The sequence below is a fragment of the Oncorhynchus masou genome, chromosome 5 (assembly GCF_036934945.1).
Source record: "Oncorhynchus masou masou isolate Uvic2021 chromosome 5, UVic_Omas_1.1, whole genome shotgun sequence".
Lineage (NCBI taxonomy): Eukaryota > Metazoa > Chordata > Actinopteri > Salmoniformes > Salmonidae > Oncorhynchus > Oncorhynchus masou.
In genome coordinates, this window is record NC_088216.1 from 30,848,625 (window position 1) to 30,874,435 (window position 25,811).

The 25,811-nt window shown below is 43.5% G+C and overlaps 1 protein-coding gene across 1 annotated transcript; it reads right to left on the reverse strand.

Annotated features, from left to right (window-relative positions):
* Window positions 1-20,118: 20,118 nt before the first annotated feature.
* Window positions 20,119-23,139, reverse strand: LOC135539408 (interferon regulatory factor 2-binding protein 2-B-like). The gene is made up of 2 exons (XM_064965279.1): window positions 21,631-23,139; window positions 20,119-21,318 (listed from the first exon to the last, which is right to left on the reverse strand). The coding sequence occupies exons 1-2, from the start codon at window positions 22,415-22,417 to the stop codon at window positions 20,579-20,581; spliced, it is 1,527 nt and encodes a 508-aa protein (XP_064821351.1). The 5' UTR covers window positions 22,418-23,139; the 3' UTR covers window positions 20,119-20,578.
* Window positions 23,140-25,811: the final 2,672 nt, after the last annotated feature.

Sequence of the window (25,811 nt, forward strand, 5' to 3'; positions counted from 1 at the left end):
CTATTTAGGGAATAGGGTGCTTTTTGGGACGTAAACAAACTCTGTTGGATAACCCTTGAGCCAAACCATTGATTGGTTCTGTAGATCTCCAGGACTGATTGCAGCACATTGTCACCAGGGAGATGAAAGGGAATGTATGGTAGGAAGTTCTGTCAGTGGATTTTCAACTTGTTATCAGAATCAGGGTCTTTCTGGGTAGAAAACACACACACAACCTGAGTCGCATCCAATGCCACAGATTTCCCTTTTATTAATCAAGAATGGACTGTTTAATCTTAAAGCTGTCAACTCTCAGGTTCTTTCAACGTCCCACCCTGTTTTTACGCCATGTCTCAAAGACATTGTCGCTATGTTACATTACATCAGAGGTGCGTTCAACTTGGCGAATGTTTGCAAACCAATTGGAGAAACCAGATGAAGACCTAAGGGTTGATACCTTGTCAATTAAGCACATGGCAGTATGCAGTCTTTTTTAACCTTTAGTGCAAATTAATTAGAACATGTTTTATTGTTAACTTGTTTCCTTGCCCTCCTGGTTGTCCGTCAGTTAGTCTGGCCTCTAGTGCTAAGAGGGTGCTGGACAGACTACGTACAGTAGCTGGTTTAGACTCCATAGCCCCCCTGCTCCCTGCTCATGGCACAGAGATCTGCTGAGCTGACAGTCAGACAGAGTTCCTGTTAGAGCACATGGCGGGAGGTTTCCAGGAAACTCAGACACACACACGCGCGCACACACACACACACGCACACACACGCGCACACACACCCACACACACTTGTCCACTTCTATCCACCCTTTCCATTGGCCCCCGAACAGTGTCACTGTGAGAGCCAGTGTAGACACAATTAAGGAAGGTGAAATGTGCTGCCATATCTCTTTGAGTGGTAAGATATGATGTTCCCTTTGAGATGGGAGCAGGGTAGCTGGGTTGCCAGTTCTGTTTCTGCTCTAGCAAACACTGGTGTTTGTTGTTGTAGTCAGGTTTGACTGTTGGCTGGAGCCGTAATGGATCTGGCAACCAGGCTAGTAGCAATGGGAAGAAAAGAGATGGACAGATTGAGAGTAGCTACTATAGAATGAGATGGGTGTTTGAAATTACAAGTCACAGTATGTATCATAGTGTGTCTGTTTGGAACTGATTGATGATGGGTGTCTTATCTGTCGAAGTGTGGCTGCGTGTGCCAGTGTGTGTGTGTGTATAGGCTGTGCTGGTAACAGCTGTGTTGGTCAAGTGGCTTTGATCATGTGTGTGTGTGTGTGTGTGTGTGTGTGTGTGTGTGTGTGTGTGTGTGTGTGTGTGTGTGTGTGTGTGTGTGTGTGTGTGTGTGTGTGTGTGTGTGTGTGTGTGTGTGTGTGTGTGTGTGCGTGCGTGCGTGCGTGCGTGCGTGCGTGTGTGTGTACACCGCATGTACACTACAGACGTAGGATAGGGTGTCAGGCCAGCGATATCCATCACCTAGGGCAGCTTTCTCTCTCTCTGCTTAGTCAAGGTGTTGGCTTTGTTCCAATGCCTCCATCCATGCCGATTGGTTTTCCTCCGTCCCTCTTTTTAGGGGAGTGAGAGTGTCAGACGGGTGAGGAGGTTGTCCTTGATTTGTTTAACACAGTGTGACGTCCGATCGCTACTCTGAGCACTCGCCATAAATCATCATCTACATTCTTAGGAAAATGGATTCCAAAAGGGTTCTGCGGCTGTCCGCAGGATAACCTTTTTTGGGAAGGGAAAGGGTATATTTAGTCAGTTGCGCAACTGAATGCATTCAGCTTCCACATTTAACCCAAAGTGTCTTAATTAGAGAACTGTAGGAGGCTGCCTCATTGGCACTCTGGGGGGAAGTTGTTGTGGGGGTTAACTGCGTTGCTCCACCTTGCTGGCTCTGGGATTCGAACAAGCAACCTTTTGGTTACTGTCCCAATGCTCTAACGGCTAACGGGTTCTACATGATACCCAAAATGGTTCTACCTGGAACCAAAAGGGTTCTTCCCAGAACCAAAAGGGGCTCTTCAAAGGGTTCTCCTATGGGGACACAGTCGAAGAACCCTTCTTGGATCTAGATAGCACCTTTTTCTCTATGAGTGTACTTGAGGGGTGTGAAGCGCTAACGCTAAACCCCGTGTAAGAGAATACAATGCTGTACGTACGTTGTGCCCAGATGGGGTTACTGTTGCGGCGTGTCTAAATATAACTGATTCACGATAGCTGGGGTTGACTTTCACTGTCTTACATGAGCACTGGGGCCTTCTCGCTTTACGCAAATACACAGAGACCAAACCCATGGACATGCTGGGAACCACGTGTCGATAAGGTTACGGCTATGGACGAATACACATACAGTGACTTCAGAAAGTATTCACCTCCCCTCCCAAAAAAATTAATATATATGTATATACATATTTTAAAATACACTAATGTATCTTGATTAGATAAGTATTCAACCCCCCCTGAGTCAATACATGTTAGAATCACCTTTGGCAGCAATTACAGCTGTGAATCTTTTTGGGTAAGTCTCTGAATCAATTCAAATCAAATGTATTTATATAGCCCTTCGTACATCAGCTGATATCTCAAAGTGCTGTACAGACTCCCAGCCTAAAACCCCAAACAGCAAGCACTGCAGGTGTAAGAAGCACGGTGGCTAGGAAAAACTCCCAAGAAAGGCCAAAACCTAGGAAGAAACCTAGAGAGGAACCAGGCTATGTGGGGTGGCCAGTCCTCTTCTGGCTGTGCCGGGTGGAGATTATAACAGAACATGGCCAAGATGTTCCAAATGTTCATAAATGACCAGCATGGTCAAATAATAATAATCACAGGCAGAACAGTTGAAACTGGAGCAGCAGCACGGCCAGGTGGACTGGGGACAGCAAGGAGTCATCATGCCCGGTAGTCAAGAGCTAAGAGCTTTGCACACCTGGATTGTACAATATTTGCACACTATTTTTACAATTCTTCAAGGTCCGTCAAGGTGGTTGTTGATAATTGCTAAACAGTCATTTTCAAGTCTTGCCATAGATTTTCAAGACGATTTAAGTCAAAACTGTAACTAGGCTACTCAGGAACACACAATGTCATCTTGGTAAGCAACTCCAGTGTATATTAGGCCTTATGTTTTAGGTTATTGTCCTGCTGAAAGGTGAATTTGTGTCTGTTGGAAAGCAGACTGAACCAGGTTTTCCTCTAAGATTTTGCTTGTGTTTAGCTTTATTCTGTTTCTTTCAAACCATAAAAAACATACTAGTCCTTGCCGGTGACAAGCATACCCATAACACAATGCAGCCAACACCATGCTTGAAAATATGAAGAGTGGTACTCAGTGATGTGTTGTGTGGGATTTGCACCAAACATTTCAGGACAAAAAGTTAATTTCTCTGCCAGTTTTACTTTCATGCCCGGTTGCAAACAAGTATTTCTAAAAACAACAACACACAATTTGTAGACATTTGAGTGCTTGACTTTTAAAGGTAGTTTACCTTTGAGCCGACATCTGCAGAGTTTACCTCTGAACGTCAGGGAAACTGCCTTTAAAGTCAAGTGCAGTGCGATGTTTGCACAATAGTTTGCCAATGGAATCCCCCCCCCCCCACTCCAAGGTGACTCACCTCCAAAAGGCCTTAAAATAACAGCTGGGTCCTCTATTTGGGTCTCAGTCACGTAACACACACACTTGGCAGAGGCAGCTGGCCTAAAGGCCAAGGGTGGTTTACTCCATGTCAGGGCATGCAACTGACACCCTCCATCCTCGTCCTATTTCTCCACTTCATTACATACAATCGGTCACATCCAGTTTCACTGTACATTTCCATGTGAACTGGTGCAACCTTCTCTATTTGTTTGTTACTGCATGCAGTAAACAGTGTGTGGGGCGTGCTACAGAAGAAGAGTGGGTAACACTTTACATTTAGGTAACGTTTATAAAAGTAAGCACGTAATTTATGTTTATTTAATTGTTTCTAAGTGCATTATAACAATTAATAACTACTGAAATGTGTATCTTGATACTTTATGTTGCTGATTAAATAAACGTGTCTTTTCAGATACTTTTGTATGGAGAAATGTATGAACTGATAAACCCATTCCATTCAACCTTTGCATGCAATAGCATCGTTGATCCTCTCAATATTTCCCCATCTTTCTGCATGGTTTGCCAAATCTATCTTCTTACTCATTGCAATTTTACACACGTGTTCCCAGAGAGAAAAGCAAGTATAAAAATGTAATTTACTTGGCAAAGAGTGATAGATACATACATCATCTGAAACTTTCCCAGCACAAATATCCCGCATTCTGACAGACAGCCTGAATCAAAATGGGGAAAATCTCTTGAATTCACTTTACAAATGTGATATTAATGAGAGTATTTTATCGAGATACTTTTTATTATATAGTGTATTTTCACTATAAGGCTTAACTCCAGTGTTTGGGTGAAAAATTGGCCTTGTGTTTAGCCCCCAAAAACGGAAAAATACATTAATGATGCCATGCCATGCAATATTAATGTGGACAGTCCCCCCTGAAAATAGCGTTTACAAACCAGGGTGTCCTGTTTAAAAATACAAATAAACAAAGTGTGGGGTGTTGGTATTTAATTAGCAGAGGGGTGGTCGGAGTTACAGAGTGTTATTGGTGGTGGAGGGGCTGTAGGGGGGGTTCTCAGAGCCTAGTTTAAATATAAAGTGCCATGTATTCCAAAAAAAGGACCTCACCCCACTCGCCAAAAATCCCCCCCCCCCGTTGGTCTCTCAGAAGGGGTCAACTTTGGAAATGTTAGGTGTTGCGGGCCAGTGGCGGTGCGTGTTGGAGTCCGAATGGTCTCCGGGTCTATTTATACGACCTGCCATGCTTTTTGTAAGAACATAACACCCTCTGCCCCCCTGCCCACCTCCCAACACCCACCTGCCCTCCCAGGTGGGCAAGGGAGCAAATAGTGAGCGAATTTGAGGGGGTCAGACACAACTAACAGGCCACACATCTGTCCAGGTTAGAATTCTGGAGGGGCCAGTCAGCACATTTTCAAACTGGCGTCCGGCCCAATGAACAGGCCGTCCGTCCTTTTCCCTCGCTTACCATAGCAACCCGGAGCACCTGTCCCACAGTCCAGATAAGGGGGACTTCTGATGTCGATGAATATCACATTAATGAAGATCGGGTTAAGGCTGAGAGGGTCAAAGACAGTTCTGGAATAGTCTGTGATTTATCTGGAATACAGATGGCCCTAGTGCCAAGAAGCATCATTTAAATACATACAGTGGCAAGAAAAAGTATGTGAACCCTTTGGAAATACTTGGATTTCTGCATAAATTGGTCATAAAATTTGATCTGATCGTCATCTAAGTCACAACAATAGACAAATACAGTCTGCTTAAACTAATAACACACAAACAATGTAAGTCGCTCTGGATAAGAGCGTCTGCTAAATGACTTAAATGTAAATGTAAATGATACGTTTTCATGTCTTTATTGAACACACCCTGTAAACATTCCCAGTGCAGGGTGGGAAAAGTATGTGAACACTTGGATTCATAAACTGGTTGACCCTCCTTTGGCAGTAATAACCTCAACCAAACGTTTTCTGTAGTTGCGTATCAGACCTGCACAATGGTCAGGAAGAATTTTGGACCATTCCTCTTTACAAAACTGTTTCAGTTCAACAATACTCTCGGGATGTCTGCTATGAACTGCTCTCGAGGTCATGCCACAGCATCTCAATCGGGTTGAAGTCAGGACTCAGATTGGGCCACTCCAGAAGGCGTAGTTTCTTCTGCTGTTGATTTACTTCTGTGTTTTAGGTCGTTGTTCTGTTGCATCACCCAACTTCTGTTGAGATTCAATTGGTGGACAGATAGCCTTACATTCTCCTGCAAAATGTCTTAATAAACTTGGGAATTCATTTTTCCGTCGATGATAGCAAGCTGTTCAGGCCCTGTTTTGATGTTGTTGTGCTGTGCCTTTTTTTCTCCACACATAGTGTTGTAGCTCCTTTCAGTAACCACGAGCACAACCGTTCCTTGATTTTAACTGGCGGCTTTATTCTGTAGTTTTAGTCAGAATTATCACCTTCCGCGAGAAAGTAAATGAAAATACAGTTAAGCACACTCTTACAACCTTCTTATCTTACGAGTGACTTATTAGCTTGGTATAACTCTGAAGTGCTTACATACATAAACAGTCTAGCCGGAGCTTTAACAGTATCAGACTAAACACATGAATAAAGGAAAAATACCTCATTGGCTGCTTATTACAGAAGGGAGGAAATCAAACTTCACCCTTATTATTCCTGGCATGAATTCACACTTCATCTTTAATTATTATAACGTTACCATCATAACGTACACGGTTCAACTTTTACACTACACCTGATGACATGAAAACTTAGCTAACACAGCGCGGGATTGCCTTCCCTCCAAAGGTGTGTTGCTACAATACTGTCCCCGTTACAACAGTTATTAGCTACGTAGTTCCGCTTGTTTTATAATTTCCCCCGCATAGCGAACACGTAAACAATTCAAACAAAAAACGACATAGACTTACAGGTTACTTGTCAGTTACAGTGTTGTGTGTTCCCTCCAAACAACTCAACTATAGTTTCATATGTCCACATAATATTTTACCAATAGTGCTGTGGAACATCCAAGTGGACTTTTGCAAACATCAAATGTGCAGCAATCTGTCCTCCCATAAAACCATCATTGTTTAGTGTTTTGCGTATCATAGACTCGTCAACAGCGATGTTAACATGTTCCAGAGATTTCTGTAAGTCTTTAGCTGACACTCTAGGATTCTTCTTAACCTCTTGAAACTCCCCATCCCGGATCCGGGATTGTGACTAAGCCTCAGGCTCATTAGCATAACGCAACGTTAACGATTTCTGAAAATCGCAAATAAAATTAAAATAATGCGTTTGCTCTCAAGCTTAGCCTTTTCTTAACAACACTGTCATCTCAGATTTTCAAAATATGCTTTTGAACCATAGAAATTGACTAATTTGTGTAAGAGTATGCAAAGCTAGCATAGCATTTTGTGTAGCATGTAGCACGCAACATTTTCACAAAAGCCAGATAACCAAATAAATAAAATCATTTACCTTTGAAGAGCTTCTGATGTTTTCAATGAGGAGACTCCCAGCCACATACCAAATGCGCAGTGTTTCCTGAAAGCGTCTGTGTGTAGGAGAAATCGTTCCGTTTTCTACATTGCGCCTGGCTACCGAAACGAACCGAAAATGCAGTCACCTACAACGTGAAACTTTTTCCGGATTAACTACATAATATCGACCGAAACATGGCAAACGTTGTTTGGAATCAATCCTCAAGGTGTTTTTTCACATATCTCTTCATTGACATGCAGTTCGTGGAAGCTTGCTTCTCTCTCTGTGCCCCATGGAAAAATACTGGCAGGTGACTTTTGCGCACCAATTTCGGCGCAGGACACCGGGCGGACACGTGGTAAATGTGGTCTCTTATGGTCAATCTTCCAACGATCTGCCTACAAATACGTCACAATGCTGCAGACACCTTGGGGAAACGACAGAAAGGGCAGACTCATTCCTCTTGCGTTCACAGCCATATAAGGAGATCATGAAAGACAGAGCCTCAAAAATCCTTGTCATTTCCTGGATGCCAAGTCATCTTGGTTTTGCCTGAAGCTCACGTTAAAGGGCACACACAGAGAAAATATTTGTATTTCTGGACACGTCAGAGTGTTTTCTTTCGAACAGTAGCAATTATATGCATAGTCGAGCATCTTTTTGTGACAAAATATCTTGTTTAAAACGGGAACGTTTTTCTTCCAAAAATGAAATAGCGCCACCATAAGTGTAAGAGGTTAACTTCGTTAAGCATTCTGTGCTGTGCTCTTGCAGTCATCTTTGCAGGACGGCCACTCCTAGGGAGAGTAGCAACAGTGCTGAACTTTCTCCATTTATAGACAGTTTGTCTTACCGTGGACTAATGGACATCATGGTTTTTAGAGATACTTTTGTAACTCTTTCCAGCTTTATGCAAGTCAACAATTATTAATCTTAAGACTTCTGAGATCTCTTTTGTTCGAGGCATGTTTCACATCAGGCAGTGCTTCTTGTGAATAGCAAACTCCAATTTTGTTAGTGTTTTTTTATAGGGCAAGGCAGCTCTAACCAACATCTCTAATCTCGTCTCATTGGTTGGACTCCAGGTTAGTTGACTCCTGACCCCACTCAGCTTTTGGAGAAGTCATTAGCCTAGGGGTTCACATACTTTTTCCAACCTACACTGTGAATGTATGATGTATTCAATATAGACAAGAAAAATACAATTATTTGTAATTTGTGTGTTATTAGTTTAAGCACACTATGTTTGTCTATTGTTGTTACTTAGATGAAGATCAGATCAAATTTGATGATTAATTTATGCAAAAATCCAGGTAATTCCAAAGGGTTCACATACTTTTTCTTGCTTGATTATCTAAGTATTCTAAAATTCTCGTCTTTACTGTAAATACTACTAATACTACAAATATTTATAATTTGTTAAAACTTTATATTAAGGTACCTTGAGGGTACTTTAATGTAGTGTTACCACCAATTCTCTAATACCTATGAATTTCGTAAATTTTATTTTCCAAAAATTCCAGATTAAAAATAATGTTCTGGCCAGGAATACACCTATCAGAGATTGATTGTGATGCTCCAGTGACTTAAGTGGACGAGAGAACATTGATGAAGATCAATGAAGGAAGCCGTTCACTCTCTCTCTCTGTCTCTCTCTCCCATCTCTCTCTCTCTCTCTCTCTCTCCCTATCTTTCTCTCTCTCTATCTCTCAGTCTCTCCCAATCTCTGTCTTTAACTCTCCACTTCTCTGTGTACACGTCTTTCAACCCGTAAATAGCCTGCATGTCATTAGGATCAGAGTTCAGTTTGGAAACGACAACTGTTTTGGTTGTTACCTCTATCTTGGGGAGGTTTGACCGCATGTCTGGGGGAAATTAACCTCGGAAATGCTCTTGTGAACTCTTGATGATTCTTGATGATTCTTGGTGTTTCTTGCCATGTAGCTTACCTTTATACCACATTGACATCAAAGCTTTTGTCTCTATAGATATATCCTGTCAATTACAAAACACACACACACACACCTTTTTGGACACCTCTCTTGAAAAGCACTCAGACATTGACAGTTCGGTAATCCTTGACATTCAAGCCATGCCTGATGTCTATAAGTGGGCCGAAGAGCAGAAGTTTCCAGAAACAGGTGCTGCTGGTTCCTGCTGGCTGCTGCCTGCATGCTGGCTGAGCTGAAATACTGCCAGTCCACATTCAGAACAATAACCAACGCCCTCAATCTCATCCTCCCTCATCCTCCCACTTGGCAGCTAGCCCGGCAGACTCAAACATCCACCTCTCCCCCTCATCCTCCCTCCTCCCTCCAGTCTCCCATCTTAACATATCCTGCTTGGTCCAGTGGACAACTTTCCATGTGGCTTCGGATGACTTTGGATACTTTTCTCTTCCCACAAACCCCAGCCCTGCCTGACTGCCAGTGGAATGGTACAGACAAGATGGAGGGAGGAAGAGGGGAGAGACAAAGGGAGGAGACCTTCTCTTTCCTACTTGAATCATGACTGTGTACACTCTTAGAAGGAAGGGTTTCCAAAAGAGTTCTACGGCTGTCCCCATAGGTTATCCTTTTTTGGTTCCAGGTAGAACCGTTTTTGGTTTCAGGTAGAAGTATTTTGGGTTCCATGTAGAACCCTCTGTGTAAAGGGTCCTACATAGAACTCAAAAGGTTTCTACCTAGAACTCAAAAGGTTTCTACCTGGATCCAAACGGGGTTCTTCAAAGGGTTATCCTATGGGGACAGCTGAACAACTCTATCAGGTTCTGGATAGTTCCTTTTTTTTCTAAGAGTGTACCAGATATGCTCCATTAACAATAATAGAGACGAGAAAGAGAATGCTCCCATGTTCCCTGTGTTTTTAGCTGCCATGCAAAAGCTATCATTAAAAAAATCCCTGGCTTGGGAATGAAGGGAGAGAGGGTGAGGTGATTTGGGGTTGAGATCCAGCCTGCCTGCCCCACCCCTGGAATGAATAGCTAGGGTTCAAAGAGATCCGGTGTGGGGAGTGAGTTTTTGTGTGTGTGTGAGTGCATCAGTGCATCAGTGGGTGCGTGTGGGTGGGTGGGTGGTTGTGTGTGTGTTATGTATATGTCTGCATATGTGTGTTTGTAAGTGTTCTATTTGAGGGCAAGCAATAAAAATGTACTGTGGTTGTGTGTCTCTACTCTCTTCCTTCATTTTCTGGTGTCACATCCATACCCGGGGGGATTTTTTCTTTGTGCTTCTGGTGGGCATTTTGTGTGGGCCTGTATTGCAACATATTAACTTAATTTTTGTGGGGGGATAAATCACTTACAGTAAGTGCTGGCAATTGTATACACACTAGCTGCCAGGAACACAGAAAAATAAAGTCGTATTTCTAACAGGCAGAGTAGCAGATGCCTTGAAAGAAAGGGAAGGCCCTTTGATCTGCTGGGATTTTAGAAATCAGCAGCATTATTCACAGTCAGGGTTACGTAACTGCAAGGAGCGGTGAGTGAACAATGAGTGCATGCCTGTCTCTCTCTCTCTCTCTCTGTTCTCTCTCTCTCTCTCTCACTCTCTCTCTCTCTTTCTCTCTCTCTCCCTCTCTCTCTCTCCCTCTCTCTCTCTCTCTCTATTTCTCTCTCTCTCCCTCTCTCTCTCTCTCAGCAAGGCAATCCACCGTTTTCGCAGGAAATAAAATATTTATATTCAGATCTGTCTATACTATTAACTGTTCAATGCAATACTTTAACTTAGTTTCAGCCATTGGTGAATAAAAGAATATTCAAATATCTTGGCCATGAAAGTCTAAAATAAGCGTGTTTCCATAAAAGGAGATCGAAGAGTCTAGGCTGGCTGTAATAGGTCATAGCTGTTGCCGGGCGGGAAATGCAAGGTCAAAGGTCACCGGTGGAAAAATCCAGTCAATTGGCTTGAGAACAATATAGGAGGAGGTAATAAGGTTTTTCCCGAAGACAGCAGTTGTTGCAACAGCATGTTGCCTTAATGCCTGGATTCGTTTGAATCCAGGCTGCTTCTCAAATGGCACCCTATTCCCTATGTAGTGCACTACTTTGGACCAGAGCCCTATGGGCCCTGATATATAAAAAAGTAGTCCACTATATAGGGAGCAGGGTGCCATTTGGGACACTTTTTTAACTTCCTTTGACACAACCCAGACAAAACAAGGAGAGGCCAAAACAGCAAGAAGAAAAGAGAGCTGGAGGGCAAACATTTCAACATTTGCTTCATTTTGCGATGTGTGTTTACTGCTGCCGATCCCTTTTGAAATGAACAAAGTGAAGCCAAACGATTGCACCTCTTAAACCTGCTGTTGGATTTAGGAACATGTCTGTTTTCATTTTATTTTTTCAAACGAGTCTCCCTCTTGAAACACATGTCCGTTTCACTTTCATTTGCGAGCTGTCCTGCGTGACAAGTAAAAAGTGTGTGTTGAAAATGAACGTGGATTTGATACAGGGTCTTGGTGCCACATGGCATGTGTTATAATGGACACCCGAGAGGCAGGGAGCTGCAGCTTAGAGAACTATTTTGGGGGCCCGGCAGGCGAAGCTGATCTGTCTGTGCGTGTGTTTGTGTGCTTGTGATTGCGTGTATCCTTCTCTGAATGTGTGCCTTTTTAAACAATGGCATTTTATATAATGTTTACATACCCTACATTACTCATCTCATATGTATATACTGTACTCTATACCATCTACTGCATCTTGCCAATGCCGTTCGGCCATCACTCGTTCATATATTGTTATGTACATATTCTTATTCATCTAATTCATATTCTTTACGCTTGCATTGTCGGAACTAGAAGCACAAGCATTTCGCTACACTCGCATTAACATCTGCTAACCATGTGTATGTGACAAATAACATTTGATTTGATATCTGGACTATGTCTGTTCCTGTACACTGTGTTTGTGTGCATGTATGTCCTACTCCTCTGCATGCGACTGTGTGTCCTCTTTGTGTCTATGTGTCTATATGTATGTCTGTCTGTGTGTCTAAGTAAGGAGTGGTGAATCAGGGCTAATTTGGAGGTGTGAGTAAACTGTAGAGTCAGGCATTCCGGGGCTATAGCTAGCTGCTGCACCAAAGACTGCACAGTGAGCTGCAGACGCCCTGAGGCATGGCTGTTGAGAGAGTGGTGACACAATCAATGACACATCAACGTCCTGGAATGACGCCAGGATCACACTGCAGTCAGCGGGCTGCTGCTGCTCAACTTCCTGTGTTGTGCTCTCCTGGTTGAAGTTTCCCCTAGGCGCAGGTCTAGGATCAGCTTCCACTCCCCAACCATATCCTTAACCATTAGAGGGGGAAGTACAGCACTGACCCAAGATCAGCATATACGTGGAAACTGCTCCAGGCGAAAAAGCCCCATGCCCCTTTGCTTTGCTTTTGTTTGGCTTACAGGGGACACTGAAGCGTCTAGCTTTTACCATATTGACACACTTTATCAGCTGATTCCAATCTGGCTGCAAATCCTGAGTAATGTCTGTTGCACAACAGAAGGCACTCCTGTCAGCCGTGGTTAGCTTTTTCTCCGCTTTCTTCTCCCTTTCTCTTGTTTAAACCTGTTTTAGCTGTCGCCTTCATTTTTCCTCCCTCGTCTCTTGCTCTCTGTTATCTCTCTCTCTCTCGCTCCCTTCATCTCTGCTCTCACAACTTGCTCCAGTTTTGTGATTGGACGGCGCTCCAACATCTGAGAGAAAAACATTCTGAGGCGTGGAGGCAGTGTCGTTTTTTCATGTGGGGGAGAAAAAAAAATGTGAATTTCACAGCCTCGATTCACTGCAATATCAGCGAGAGAGAGAGAGAGAGAGAGAGAGAGAGAGAGAGAGAGAGAGAGAGAGAGAGAGGGAGGGAGCAAAGGAGAGTCTGGGAGAGAGAGGGGGAGAGAAGGAGAGGATTTTGAAATTATTTCATCCATCATGTGAATCGTGGCCAACAAAGGATCCTGGCACCCTTTGACATCACTGTCTAAAAATAGACGTCGCCGTGGCAGCGCTGCAGGACATTAATCATGCAGTTGAAGAAGAAACAGAGGTAGTGGAGGAATGAGCCCTCCCAGCTCCCGCTTCCATCTTAATTAGGTACCTCCAGCACCAGAGAAGAAGAGAGGAGGAAATAATGGAGAGGTTGGATGACAGGGGGATTTACAAAGCAATTGACTAAGTTGGATGCCACATATTAAACGATCCAATCGTCAAGAGATGGACACTTTTTGGCACTGATGGTGGCGCAAAATGGCTTCCTCTCACTTATCGTGTTGGCGAGAGCTTGGTGTTTAGAGTATCACGTTATCCCATTTGATAAGAGAAACAGGAAAGCTGTGATACCGTCTGGGGCTGATACGAAACTGTCTTGATGGCCCTCAAGACGAGGTCATGAAGAGATAGGTGGCCGTGCACTTTGCCCGACTCTTTCTCACTAAAAATCACAAAAAAATTATGTTTACCTAACCCAACAATGTCATATTGCTTATACTATTACAAGATTGAAAACATAGGACTTCTCATTCTGGTCGTTACAATTCAAGGTCCTCAAAGCACTTCTGTGACATCCGTCTTTGTCCCTTGGAACCTAATAGGTGACACACTGCTGGAATCAGAGTAAGAATAACCACACTGCTGACAGGAACTGCATGACTCCAATGAAAATAGCCCAATCTATAAATCCCTGTTTTCCATTATTTTTTTAAAGTGGAGAGAAGAAAAAAAAGAGCAACTGTGTTCTTGTTTTCCGAACAGTGATGACCTGATTTCGCTCAGCTTGTCTGGCAGTGGTGACCATTATCCCAGCGCCCTTATCAGCTGACTCTGGATCAGATGGACAGGGATGAGGGAATCTCTTCCCCGCCATCCCGCCATAGATGGGGATACACAGGTCATAGGTCATTTGGATTTGTTGTCTTGTCCGCCCCTCTTTTTGGCTAAACCACTTGTTACTATAGGTCTTACACAACAATGCTGGATTGTAGCCGATGCATAATGCTGCTCCGGCCATATGCCACCTACTCATTTGCAGTCACATTCATTTGTCTGAGTACATCATGTAAGAACGGATGAATCACGTGGCATAAACAGTTGGACGACTGACAAAATGCGCTTCACTGAATACTGAACCACACACAGAATGGAACTGTCTCTACTCTCTAAGTACTGAGGAGATTAATTGAATGTGTGTGTGTGTGTGTGTGTGTGTGTGTGTGTGTGTGTGTGTGTGTGTGTGTGTGTGTGTGTGTGTGTGTGTGTGTGTGTGTGTGTGTGTGTGTGTGTGTGTGTGTGTGTGTGCGTGCGTGCGTGTGTGTGTGTGTCTGTGTGTCTGTGTGTGTGTGTGTGTGTGTGTGTTCTACAGTGTACTGACAACACACATAAACAAATGAGAACAGACTTTGTCTCTGCAGCGATCCATTCCACTCACACTCATCATCCCCAGTGTACATTGCCCGACGTTGAATGTCGGAATTTCATAGATAAGATATGTATTATTTTACTTTGCCGACTTGCATGGGCAAAGGTTATTAGTTTGCAATAAAAATGATACAGAAGAGAAATAAGTCCAATGGCCAGAGAGCTTTCTCTGCCCCAACAATAATGTGGAAGATTTAGACAACAGAAAAACCTAAATAGCCCCCCCCCTCAAAAAATGTAATACTCACAAACTCACACACAACCAAAATCCCTGGATCATTGGCTCAAACTGAAAAGAGGTGGGGTGGATTTCAAGGGCCTACTTTGGTTTCACAACAAAAGGTTGTGCAACGCTCGTCAAACGCCAACAAGGCTGTAACACATTTACAAAAGGAGGTTCGGGGTTGGAAGTGGGCTCTCCTTTCTTAAAGGGGACGAGCCATCCGCGTGCCATGCTGTGTAGGGATATTTAATTACAAAGCAGTTCATTTCACAGACCTGAGGGAGATAATACTACATGCCCCCCTATCAGGAGCAAAACCCATGTGGCGCATGTGGCGCCAAAGCCGCTCTGTATTTAAAGCTTTTTCAAAGCCGAACACAACACAGAGGAACAGGAAGGATGTGAAATATCTACATTAAAGAGTCAGAATCTCAGAGATTACAACCCTTGGGGCTGGAGGGCTGGGGGGCTGGGATCCCCATTTCAACGTTGCCAGAGAGCAGAAGATGAAAACAACGCTCTTGGACGAGACTTCCCACTCCAAATCCGAGCACCCTCTTTCTTGAAGCAGTATAAGACAAGACGGCCCTCGTCGTCCCTTTAGAAGACGACTAATCAAAGTGGTTATTTGAAAAGCAGAACATCAAGGCCAACATTAAAGCATCCACAAATTAAGAATTGATAGAAGTTGAGAAAAAAACTTGGCTCTGAAATATGGGATAGAGAAAAGTTATATTTAAAACATAATACAGAAAATTGTCTGATGGAAAATCGTTCAATGGAAAATCGTCTCACAATTTGATTAAATTGTCCTGCATAAAATATATTTCAATAGAAACTGTAAAAAGTGGTTTCAAATGCTTATTTAGGTTTTTTTGCGAGGCCAAATCTCACTTAAATTGGTAACATCAGATACCAGGCATCCAACTGTTGATAGTCACTTCAATAAAACATTTCCAATGGACAATAAAAGTATGTTCCAGACCAGTCTGCTTCTCCGATATCGTCGTCTTGCCAACAAGTCAATGACATATGAGCTATAGCAGAATCAATCTGGTACTTGGACAAAAAACAACAACTTTGCCTTCAATAAAACAAGGTTCAGAACTCTAGAAGGCCAATTTTGTGTACTTGCTTCAATTTACCTTTCCTCCTAACCATTGTGAACACTTGCCCAGTAAGCAATTCAACATTTTCCTGCAGCAGTTAGGTCATAAACGCCCAATATGGGCCCCACTTAGCGGGTAGCTATTTCCTCCGCATGCAGATTGACGTGGCACATCCACATTGCCTGGTGTTTACTTTTCGCCAGAGAGCGGTAACTAGGCAGCGGGGCCCACTTTCACGATACACACAAAGTTCACTCTCTGTGTGTCGATCGCTATATTTGGACCGTCCATAAAACCTATTTTCCAGATAAAGGCTTTGGGAGAGTCAACAGAACACGCGTTCCTTTCTTGGTGTTGGCTGCTGGGTGATTAATGGCAGCAGAAGCTTGCCTGTTTTCTGTCTAATTATAGTGAGAGCAGCTGCTGGATTTGACCCTTCCTTCGTTCCCTCTCACCTCCCCCACTCCCCAGCGTTCCCCCACACACCTTTCCCATTCTCTCTCTTTTTTTTTATTACTGGGACAGCCAAGGACCCTGGAATGTTAGCACGGGTCCCCCCCCCCACATCACTAGCTTGCTTGCAGCCGTATAACACACACCGGCAAAGCACAATGGCCCCCCCACTGGATTTCTGAAATCCAAAAGTCGAGATCTTTTAAATCGCTGTTGTGGCAGGCCAGGGCCCAGACCATTGTGCATGTGCCACGACCGGCAGCCATTTGTCATGCGGGGCTGTTGGGTGACCTTTTGGGCAGAGTTTGGATTTGGATTACCTCCAGATGAGATTATGCTATCCTAGTTAGCCTAGGCAGGTCGTTTGGACACAGCGATCACTTTTAAAATGCACACGGCAAACACAACCTTAAACAACCTCGGGGCCTTACAAACAAAAATATGGAAATGTTAGTGGCACTTGTTGTTAGCGATTTGTCCGACGCGTCTGTCCTTTCAGACAAGCCCTGACATTTCAGGTCTAAAAATACAGGGGTGAATGTTTTAAGGGAATTTGTGGGAGACTCATAAGCAGCAGAGGCTCATATAACCTCCAGAGACAAACATTGACATGGCAATGGTTAAAAATGAGTTACTATAAAAGTGTTAAAAGGGAGGATACAGTCTGCTGCTCTGTTTGGAATTGCTCCAGATTAACTAGGCCTACTACTGTAGGCTACATGGAATGACGAACACCCTCAAAGTCATTTTGAAACTGCTTTGTGGAATAGCTTTGGCTTTTAGTTTGATATTACATTTGTGTCATTCAATACCAAATCGTGGATGTAAAATACACCCACCATTCCCAGGGTCTCATTCAATTGCATGTAGGCCATGCGCTTTTAATTTATGTTGTTATTTGATAACTCCCACAGGATTTATGTTGAAAGCTGTGTGGTACAGATCAAAAAAGTTTAGGCTTCTGAGGCTATTTTAATACAGAGCTAGGTAACATTCGTTCAACAAACCTGTATTGGAAAGTTCACTGTTGCAAATTCCACATGGCCGACCCTGTGTGCACACTCCTTGTGTGTTTATTATCATACGGCCTTCCAACTTCATCTACTGTTTCTTTCACAGGAACCATCATGCATTTTGGAGTCAGGAAGAGTAGGGAAGGTTGATTGGTGGGGGCTTGGGGGGGGGGGGGCAGCTGAGCAAACAAATGGAGTGAGAGAGGAGGGTAAAGTCTTAAATTCTTTCCGAGTGTGCCCCGTAATTTGAGCAAACCTATTAATCTCGGACGACTGGCTCCATTTTCACCCTCAGGGTGTTGAGTTTCGGTGACAGATGAAAAGGAATGAACTGGCACGGCTGGAATTCGAAGCAGAGAGCTGAGCGCCAGCCAGCGTTGCAGATGAGCTGGCACCAATGTAACAGAAAGCCCGGGTCAGGTACGAACCGTCTGCTCCCCTCCCTCCCTAGACATCAAATGAATCAACATCGATCCGCACAAAATGGAACCTGACAAATCGGCTGCAGCCAAGTCTGTGTAGGTCTACTGTGAAATAGCTACAGTGCACATTGGGTGAATCACTGCATCAGTCATTTTATTACATGAGCCTAAAGTGCTCGCCACAACATTGGGGGGGAAAGAGAGAACATACAAAATAAGTGCAAATATTTTTTAGCAATGTAGGCCTAGCCTACTCATTATCAGTGAATGATTTCCATTTACTGACCAATAAAATTTAATTCTACAAAACCAACAGTGGGATAATGTTTGATTTATGTTGAATTTGCTGTCTCTTAAAAATGACATGAATTTAAAGTACAGCTGCAACGTGTGCCATGTAGGGCTATATCTAGACCTATTTCCTTCCAAAATAGAGCTTGCTCGCTTGTAGTCTATAAAAACTAGAAATTAGTTTACCTGTGGTAAATTCAGCCATCCCTATGGGGAAAGAATATGGTTTTGGGATAACTGCAGAAAATAAAGGGCTGAGGCTATTGCAGGCGTAAAGTATCTTATACGTTTTGTTCTATGAGATAATATCAGCAATTTAACTGGACTTTTATGAAGAAAAATGTGTAACATAAGTGCTTCAAAATTCATGAAAAATTACATTAACTGATGAAGATTATCTCATCGAACAAAATGTATACAAATCTCCTAAACCTGTGTTTACAACAGACCTTATTTTTGGCGTTTATCCAAAAACTCTACAAAAACTCCATTCATTTTCCTATTGACGGTGTCCAACGAACCATGGCGGAGTTTGTGCCTATAAAAGAACGGCACTACTATTGCTCTCTATACCAACCTTGGACCGTGTTGTCGTCAAACTGGGTCAGTAAAGGGTTAAGTCTGGATTTGGCCGCTCCCCTGAATGGTGGGTGAATGCGAGGCGAGGCCGCAGAAAAACACAAGCCTTCCATTCATCTCGTCACCGTGTGACCAACCTTGAACAGTGGAAGGCGTGTTATTGCACCGGAGGTCCCGGGCAGGCAGCAGCAGAGATGAGAGGGGGACGGAGGGGGGAAGGGGGGACGGTGACTCAGGAATTCCACTGAGGCGTGCACATGACCAAGCACCTCTTTTATGCCCTCTTTTGTGGAGGATGATATTCTTGAGGACTACAATGCAGCCATTGACTCAATGGGGTTCTGATGGCGAACCATGTCAAACGCCCGTGTGTGTTTTGTTCATGTGTGCACTGTAGCTTAGAGAGGGGATGATGATATATTCATTTTCAGATAGTTGCCAATAAACAATTGATCCAGAGGGGAAATGTACAAAAATCAGCATCTACAAATAATGCATTGTTGTTTATGCTGTTGGGTTACTAGGGAGATATCTAGGTTATCACCAAATGAAATATGTATGCAGTCAACATTGGCTGTGGCTTGCAGATGAATAAAAGATTATCTCCAAAACTAGTTAACCCGGCTCAAATGGAAGAATCCCTCTCACACAGTGCATGCTACATGTTTGCTTCTACAGTAGCCTCAACGAATGTCGTCAAACTATTTCTCTGGATTGCATTCATACTTCTTGACAAGCATGCAGCGTTGAGTTGAGGAAAAAGCCAATACCTCCAATCAAAGCTCACATGTACTGAGGTCACAAGTAGTCACATGACGTAATCATTTGTGACTTCACATCCTTACTATGTTTTGTTTTAGGGCGTGGATGCAATGTGTCAAAGGCAACGGCCCTGGGGGCGAAGTGACAAGAGAATAGATCTGAAAGAGATTTAACTGAATATTGTGTCAATCTTATTGATCAACATGACTCCCGTACATTTTAGCTCCATCGCTAGCTTTGAACACGAAACAACTCCCTACATTCAGGCTGACTTAGCAAGAGATAATGCACAGTAGAGGCTGTTTCAATTGTGCAGAATCACTCTACAATCAACATCCCCAATAAACAGTGGTGTGGAATCACCTTAGTGAACGGATTAAATTAACATTTAAGCCCTTTTGGGTTAACCGTACCTGTACTTATAATATGACATACTAAGAATACTTCGATTTGACTGACTTAGTGGTCATTAAATGTACAATAGCCTCATAACTGCTGCAAGCAAAGTAAATCACGAGTATTAAAACCAACTGAGGATTTTTTCATGCTGGCATATTCAACTGTATGTTTACTGCTGTATAGAAAATCTCCCCTCACTTCTTTTCCTCCCTCTACTCCCTCGCTTTGCTACCCCACCCCCCAATCCTCCCCGGGTCCCATTTTGTTCTTGTCAAAGGTATTGCATCACTGCCCATGAGTGATTCATAATCGGGACATGACTCTCTCTCCCTATGGCTTCACTCATTACTAATTGCAGGGAAATAAGCAAACCAGACACTAGTTATTATTACAAGGTCAGAAATTGTATTTGGCAAGTTTTTTTTTTAAACAAGTGCATACAAGTACAGCTAGAAGCAATTCAGTTTGCCAAGTGCTCGTAGAGTCATATTAGTTAGTCACATTCTATGTTTAACAGGGACTGCCACCAGAACTAAAAGTACATCGAAAAAAATGGGGGAGGAGGAAAGTAGTCTGTTATGATGAGTACATACCTTTATCTTCAAAAAAATATATATAGAAACACAATGTATTGAAAAACAAAAACAAAATAATCAAAAAAAAAAGAATTATACAGCCATGTTTACGAAGCATACAACTTCCCTTGTGTCCAATATGTACACGTCCATCAGTTTCTTTTGGATGGTATGCATGGTACGAGGATTTATATTCAGTTGTAATGGTGTACATGTTGGTTTTTGTTTGTTGTTGTGGTAGTTAAAAAAAAAAAAACGCTGGTAAAATCAAGGGTCTCTCTCCTTTTTTACTTTCACGTCCCCTGCCAAGATGGTGGCTATTTCACCCTGCATGAAGGCCCATGGTACGTTGGAGCCCACCAGTGGGCATTTCTCCCCGCTGGGGCAGTACACCTCTCCTGTGGCCCCCTGCTGTTTGATACTCTCCCGGGAGCAGGGGAAGCAGAACTTGTGTGAGGGCACTGACGGACACTGGACAAAGTGTGTGTCCTCCAGCCTCTCGTGGCACAGGGTGCAGCACAGTGGCACGCTGCCCGGCACCGACGAGTCTGGAATGCTCTGCGGCGGCGCCCCGTGAGGGTCCATGCCCTGCGAATGGGCTGTGGCCACCACCTCCCTCTGGGTCAGCCGCCGCTGGCCTGCAGAGGACGGGGACAGTGGGCTCCCGCTGTTGCGCCGGCCCGCTGCCGTGGTGGAGTGCACCTGGTTGGCGTCCTTGGGCGAGCCAGTGTTGCCGGCATTGTCAGCGGCGAGGATGAGTGCTGCCATGGGCGACTGGCCGTTCTGTGCCGTGGCCGCCTCCGGTGGGGTGGTGCGACTGTGGGGAGAGATGGTGGAGGGTGGAGCGGCAGAGAAGCCTGGCAGGGAGGCCGGGGGCATCTTGAGGACCTCTGAGGGCGACGGCAACCAAGGCTGGCCCTCGCCGCCATTCATTTTGGGGGTGGAGCCCTCGCCGTCGGGCTCGGGGGAGGCTTTCCTCTTCATGCTCCGCGGGTGCTTCCCTCTGTCTGTTGGAGAAGAAGGAGGGGTAGAGAGAGGAGTTAAGGGTTAACAAACATTCCAACCACCACAGCAGCAAATGTGCACATGCACTGTAAATTAAATGTGTTATGTTATTTCATATGTAAAACAAAACAAGTTGTCTAGTCGGAAGCCTGCTGGGGATCTGACTAGGGGAAATGTAAACATGCATAAACAACCATTCAACTGAAAACCCACGTCAACACAGTGGAAAAGTAGGTGACTAAGAACACTGCCAGTTCCTGTTTTAGTCTTCCAACTGAATGTTTTCCTGTGTGAAAAAATATATACAATCCTACCTGGTTTTGAAGAAGTTGCACTTGTCTCATATCCCATGACGCGCTGCATCGCCGCGTGGTCTTTCTTGAACCTGCTGTCGAATGTGTGGAGAGCCATCAAATCCCTCACTGTTTTGCCCTTGTTCATCCACTCCTCCGCCCGCTTGTGGCTCTCAGACATGTCCGACATGCTATCCGGTCTATGCTTGTCTTTCATATCCTCCCCGCGCTTGCCGTGATCGCCTTGACCAGGAACATTCAACGCGCCCGGCATACCCATTTGAGCTGGCCGACCATTGAGTGTGTGTACTGGACCCATGTTTCCGTTCACTAAAGGCACCAGATTGGGAGGAACCGTGCTAGTCCTGCGAGGGTTGGGGCTCTGGCGATTCAGCTCCGGTGGGTCGTCAGGTTTTGGAAATCCATTTGGCACAGGGATGCCGTTAACTTGCCTCCCCGGTTGGTACTCCGGTCCCAACCTTGGCGGTCGGTCAGAGAGGGGATAGCGATCCAGAGGCTGAGGCGGACGCGAGCCGGGGTCTCCAGCCGAATGGTTGTGGGACTGAATTTCCTTCCCTGAGTGCTGAGGTTTTCCTGGACCCGGAGATCTCCCGTCCTGGAATCCATGAGCCCTCTTCAGCTGTCGGGCAGTCTCAATTACAAACTCAATCCGGTCGGCTCCCTCGTAGTTGACACATCCCCTGCAAACGGGTTCGGTAAAATCCCAGATCATCGCCCATGGCATGCGGGGCAAGTCACACAAATAACATGACTGCCTCCTCGAAGCAGCTACAGCCGCGGACGACATAGTTTTCGTGAAAAGTGGATACCAAATTCTCCAAATCTCCCTGTGATTCGTTTTATTCTGCAGAAAAAAAAGGAATCGCGAATAATTGTGTATTTTCCCTCTAGCCAAGCAGCCCTAAAACAGCCAAGTTACACTGAGAAGTTCATTGCAGTTGTGTACTTTACTACGGCGCGCCTCTATCTATCTCGCACTACAACTCACAGCTCGAACTCAATGTAGGGCGGTGACGTCATCGACGACACACCACGAGTGCCTCCAGCAGCTCCAATTCTATTTACTTGATTCCTCGACAGCCCCTCCAGCGCATGCTCACCTTTTTTTCCTCCCTCTATCCGTAGGCCCCACCACTTGTACAAGGAGTTAAACTGCCAGCAAGCCCGAAAGAGAAACTGGTTAGATGCAGTTGAGCCCTGCTGCTAAAAGTAGTTATTTGACGTCAAGGTAAATTGTATCAGATGTTGATGATAGGCTTCTGATTACTGAGAATCAACATCCAAAGATTTCAAAGCAACAATTATTGCGGCTCCTAAATTGTCTCACGAATATATAATGCCTTTGCATGCAACTCAACAAGTGGCGTCACCTATCTTGCGCCTTTGGTTAGCCTATGCATGCTCTCCCGGGCTGGCACTAGAGCACTATTTAGCAAATCCTCATTCCAGTCACACTGCCAGCACAACGTCACGAGGCAGATAGCTTTCACCCAACCATACAATTCGACTCTGTGTTACTATGGCAGATTATACCCCCCTTCATTCGTCCTTTTAAAATGGGATAACCTCTTTCCAATCCATAGTTTACGAGTTCAGCTTTGCACACCCGGCTTGTTTAGACATAAAAATAGATTAGAATAGTTGCATAATGAAAACCAACGTCGAAATGTTTATCATTTTAGAAATATCCGTGATCAACTGTGTTTGGGCTACTTTGTCAATCGCTTGTTACACACGCCCCTTATTCTAAGCAACAATGTATCACATAACGAAGTAGTTGATACCTTGTTGCAGTCATACTATGACGTGGCGCGTGCCTGCAACATTGTTGTATTTAGACATTTGAGAATATCGCGCCTAACCACCTGTTTGATAGCGATGTTCTCCGTCGTTATCACAAAGAGCGACTGTGAATTCCCTCATCGTCCAAATATTGGATGAAGTTCAGCATGACTAACTCACACCAATCGACGCCTCGTGATTCAGTAAACTCGACAACTCACAGCCTGTCTGACTGGCGAATACGGAAACCCCCAGATCAAAGTCACAAACCGAGACATCGTTTGCACTTTTTTCAATTACAGCTCCTTCAATTCTTAAGTCTAGAGGCTATTCGTGCGGAGAGTTCATTTACTTTGATAATAATTCCACATAGCCTAAATATCACTCCGGTCTGGTCTTGTTAGACTGTGAGGAAGGTCAACAAAATTGCCTTAGGCCTAATAAAACAAATGTGTTGCTATTGCATGAACGGTGTTTGTAGCCTATATAGCTCACTGTACGATTTGACAAAAAACGATGTCTTCATTGCCAACCGACCGAGGAGTTTTCCGTAATTTACTTTCTCTCTTTGTTAGGGTTAGCCACACAATTGTAGTGTGAGGCAATACCGCTTAGGAGACCTGCGGATACAAAGCAGTTTTTTTTTGCAAGCATGTAGCCTACTTTATGATGACGTTCCAAACAGGAAGTGGTTTTTAGTCACGTACTCGCCTCTTAACTCGCCCATCCGTGGAAAAACAAACTACCCATCCTGGCTCGCTGCCAAAGATCACAGACATGCGGGGTAGGACGAGCGAGTCACAGCAAGCTAAAGCCAAATACCAAAGGAAATGGTTTCTGAAAGAAAGCATGCTCTTTGTTACATAGACAGTCGCCTAAATGTGATGAATAGTTTCATTTTTGGCTACACCTATTTGTTTCTAATAGGCTAGACATGGGAAATGGCAGCTATTCATTGTATAGTGGGCTCCTGAGTGGTGCAGCGGTCTAGGCTAACTAGACTTTTTCAATCCAAAATGATTAACTGGAATTAATCAATAAACACAAAAACTGACAGAGACTGAGTACATTTTTAATTAGGCCTACAGTTGCATGTGACAGGACGACATGATGCATACCTACACAAAGTAAGCTCAGCCCTGTGAGTTTTATTGTCCAATTATGTTACTTTCTCTGTGTATACAAAACCCCACTGTGCAACTGACTAAATATACCCTTTCCCTTCCCTTGAAAATATAATTCATATGAACAAGGCCAGAAATTTTTCCCAGGATAAAAAAACATGTCACCTGATTAGAAAAACTCTGGTCCCATCATAGCCCATATCAAATAATTTTACAACAGAGTAATCATACCATCTAAGGTCCAGAATTTTAGCTGGTTAGGTTGGTTACCAGATCAGGAAAAACTACAGACCCCATAATTTTGGGGACTCCTGGACCTGTGGTGCCACCTCTACTCTGTAATACTACTAGCCACTTAGCAATTGTATGAAGTTGGCTTTAGCTATCCCAGTGGTGGAAAAAGTACCAAATTGTCATACTTGAGTAAAAGTAAAGATACTTTAATAGAAAATGACTCAAGTAAAAGTGGAAGTCATCCAGTAAAATATTACTTGAGTAAAACTTTAAAAGTATTTGTTTATAAATATACTTAAGTATCAAAAGTAAATGTTATTGCTAAAATATACATAAGTATCAAAATTAAAAGTATAAATCATTTCAAATTCATTATATAAAGCAAACGAGACTGCACCAATTTCTTGTTTTTAAAATGTATGGATAGCCAGGGGCACACTCCAACAGACATAATTTACAAATTAAGTAGATCAGAGGCAGTAGAGATGACCAGGGATGTTCTCTTGATAAGTGTGTGAATTGGAACATTTTAAGCATTCAAAATATAAAGTGTACTTTTGAATGTCAGGGAATATGAATGGAGTAAAAAGTACATTATTTTCTTTCGGAATGTAGAGAAGTAAAAGTTGTCAAAAATATAAATAGTAAAGTACAGATACCCCCCAAAACGACTTAAGTAGTACTTTAAAGTATTTTTACTTAAGTACTTTACACCACTGAGCTATCCCAACCAGGTTCCCAATCTCCAGGCTATCAATCAATTTAACAGTAGCTATCTTGTCTAACTATCTTAGCTGGCATAACTACTTGCATGTTTGTTAAGCAAGCAATAACTAAATGTGGAATAATACTCACATTCCTTAAAATGTTTTACTCATATTCTAGCAGAGATGCAGAGAAGCATATTTAGTTTCTTTAAAAAAAGGATACAAACAGCTCAAGAGGTATGCTTCAATATGCATAAAAATAAACATATTTGAACATCAAATTAAGCATAATGATTATGGCTATAGATTGCAGAGAAAAGCTGTTTCAGGTATT

What these genes read in the sequence shown, in the direction of transcription:
- LOC135539408 (XM_064965279.1), bottom strand. Translation starts at nt 22,417, where the DNA reads ATGTCGTCCGCGGCTGTAGCTGCTTCGAGGAGGCAGTCATGTTATTTG. An exon ending in TGCAACTTCTTCAAAACCAG is followed by an intron (nt 21,319 to 21,630) that starts GTAGGATTGTAT and finishes CTTCTCCAACAG; the next exon opens with ACAGAGGGAAGCACCCGCGG.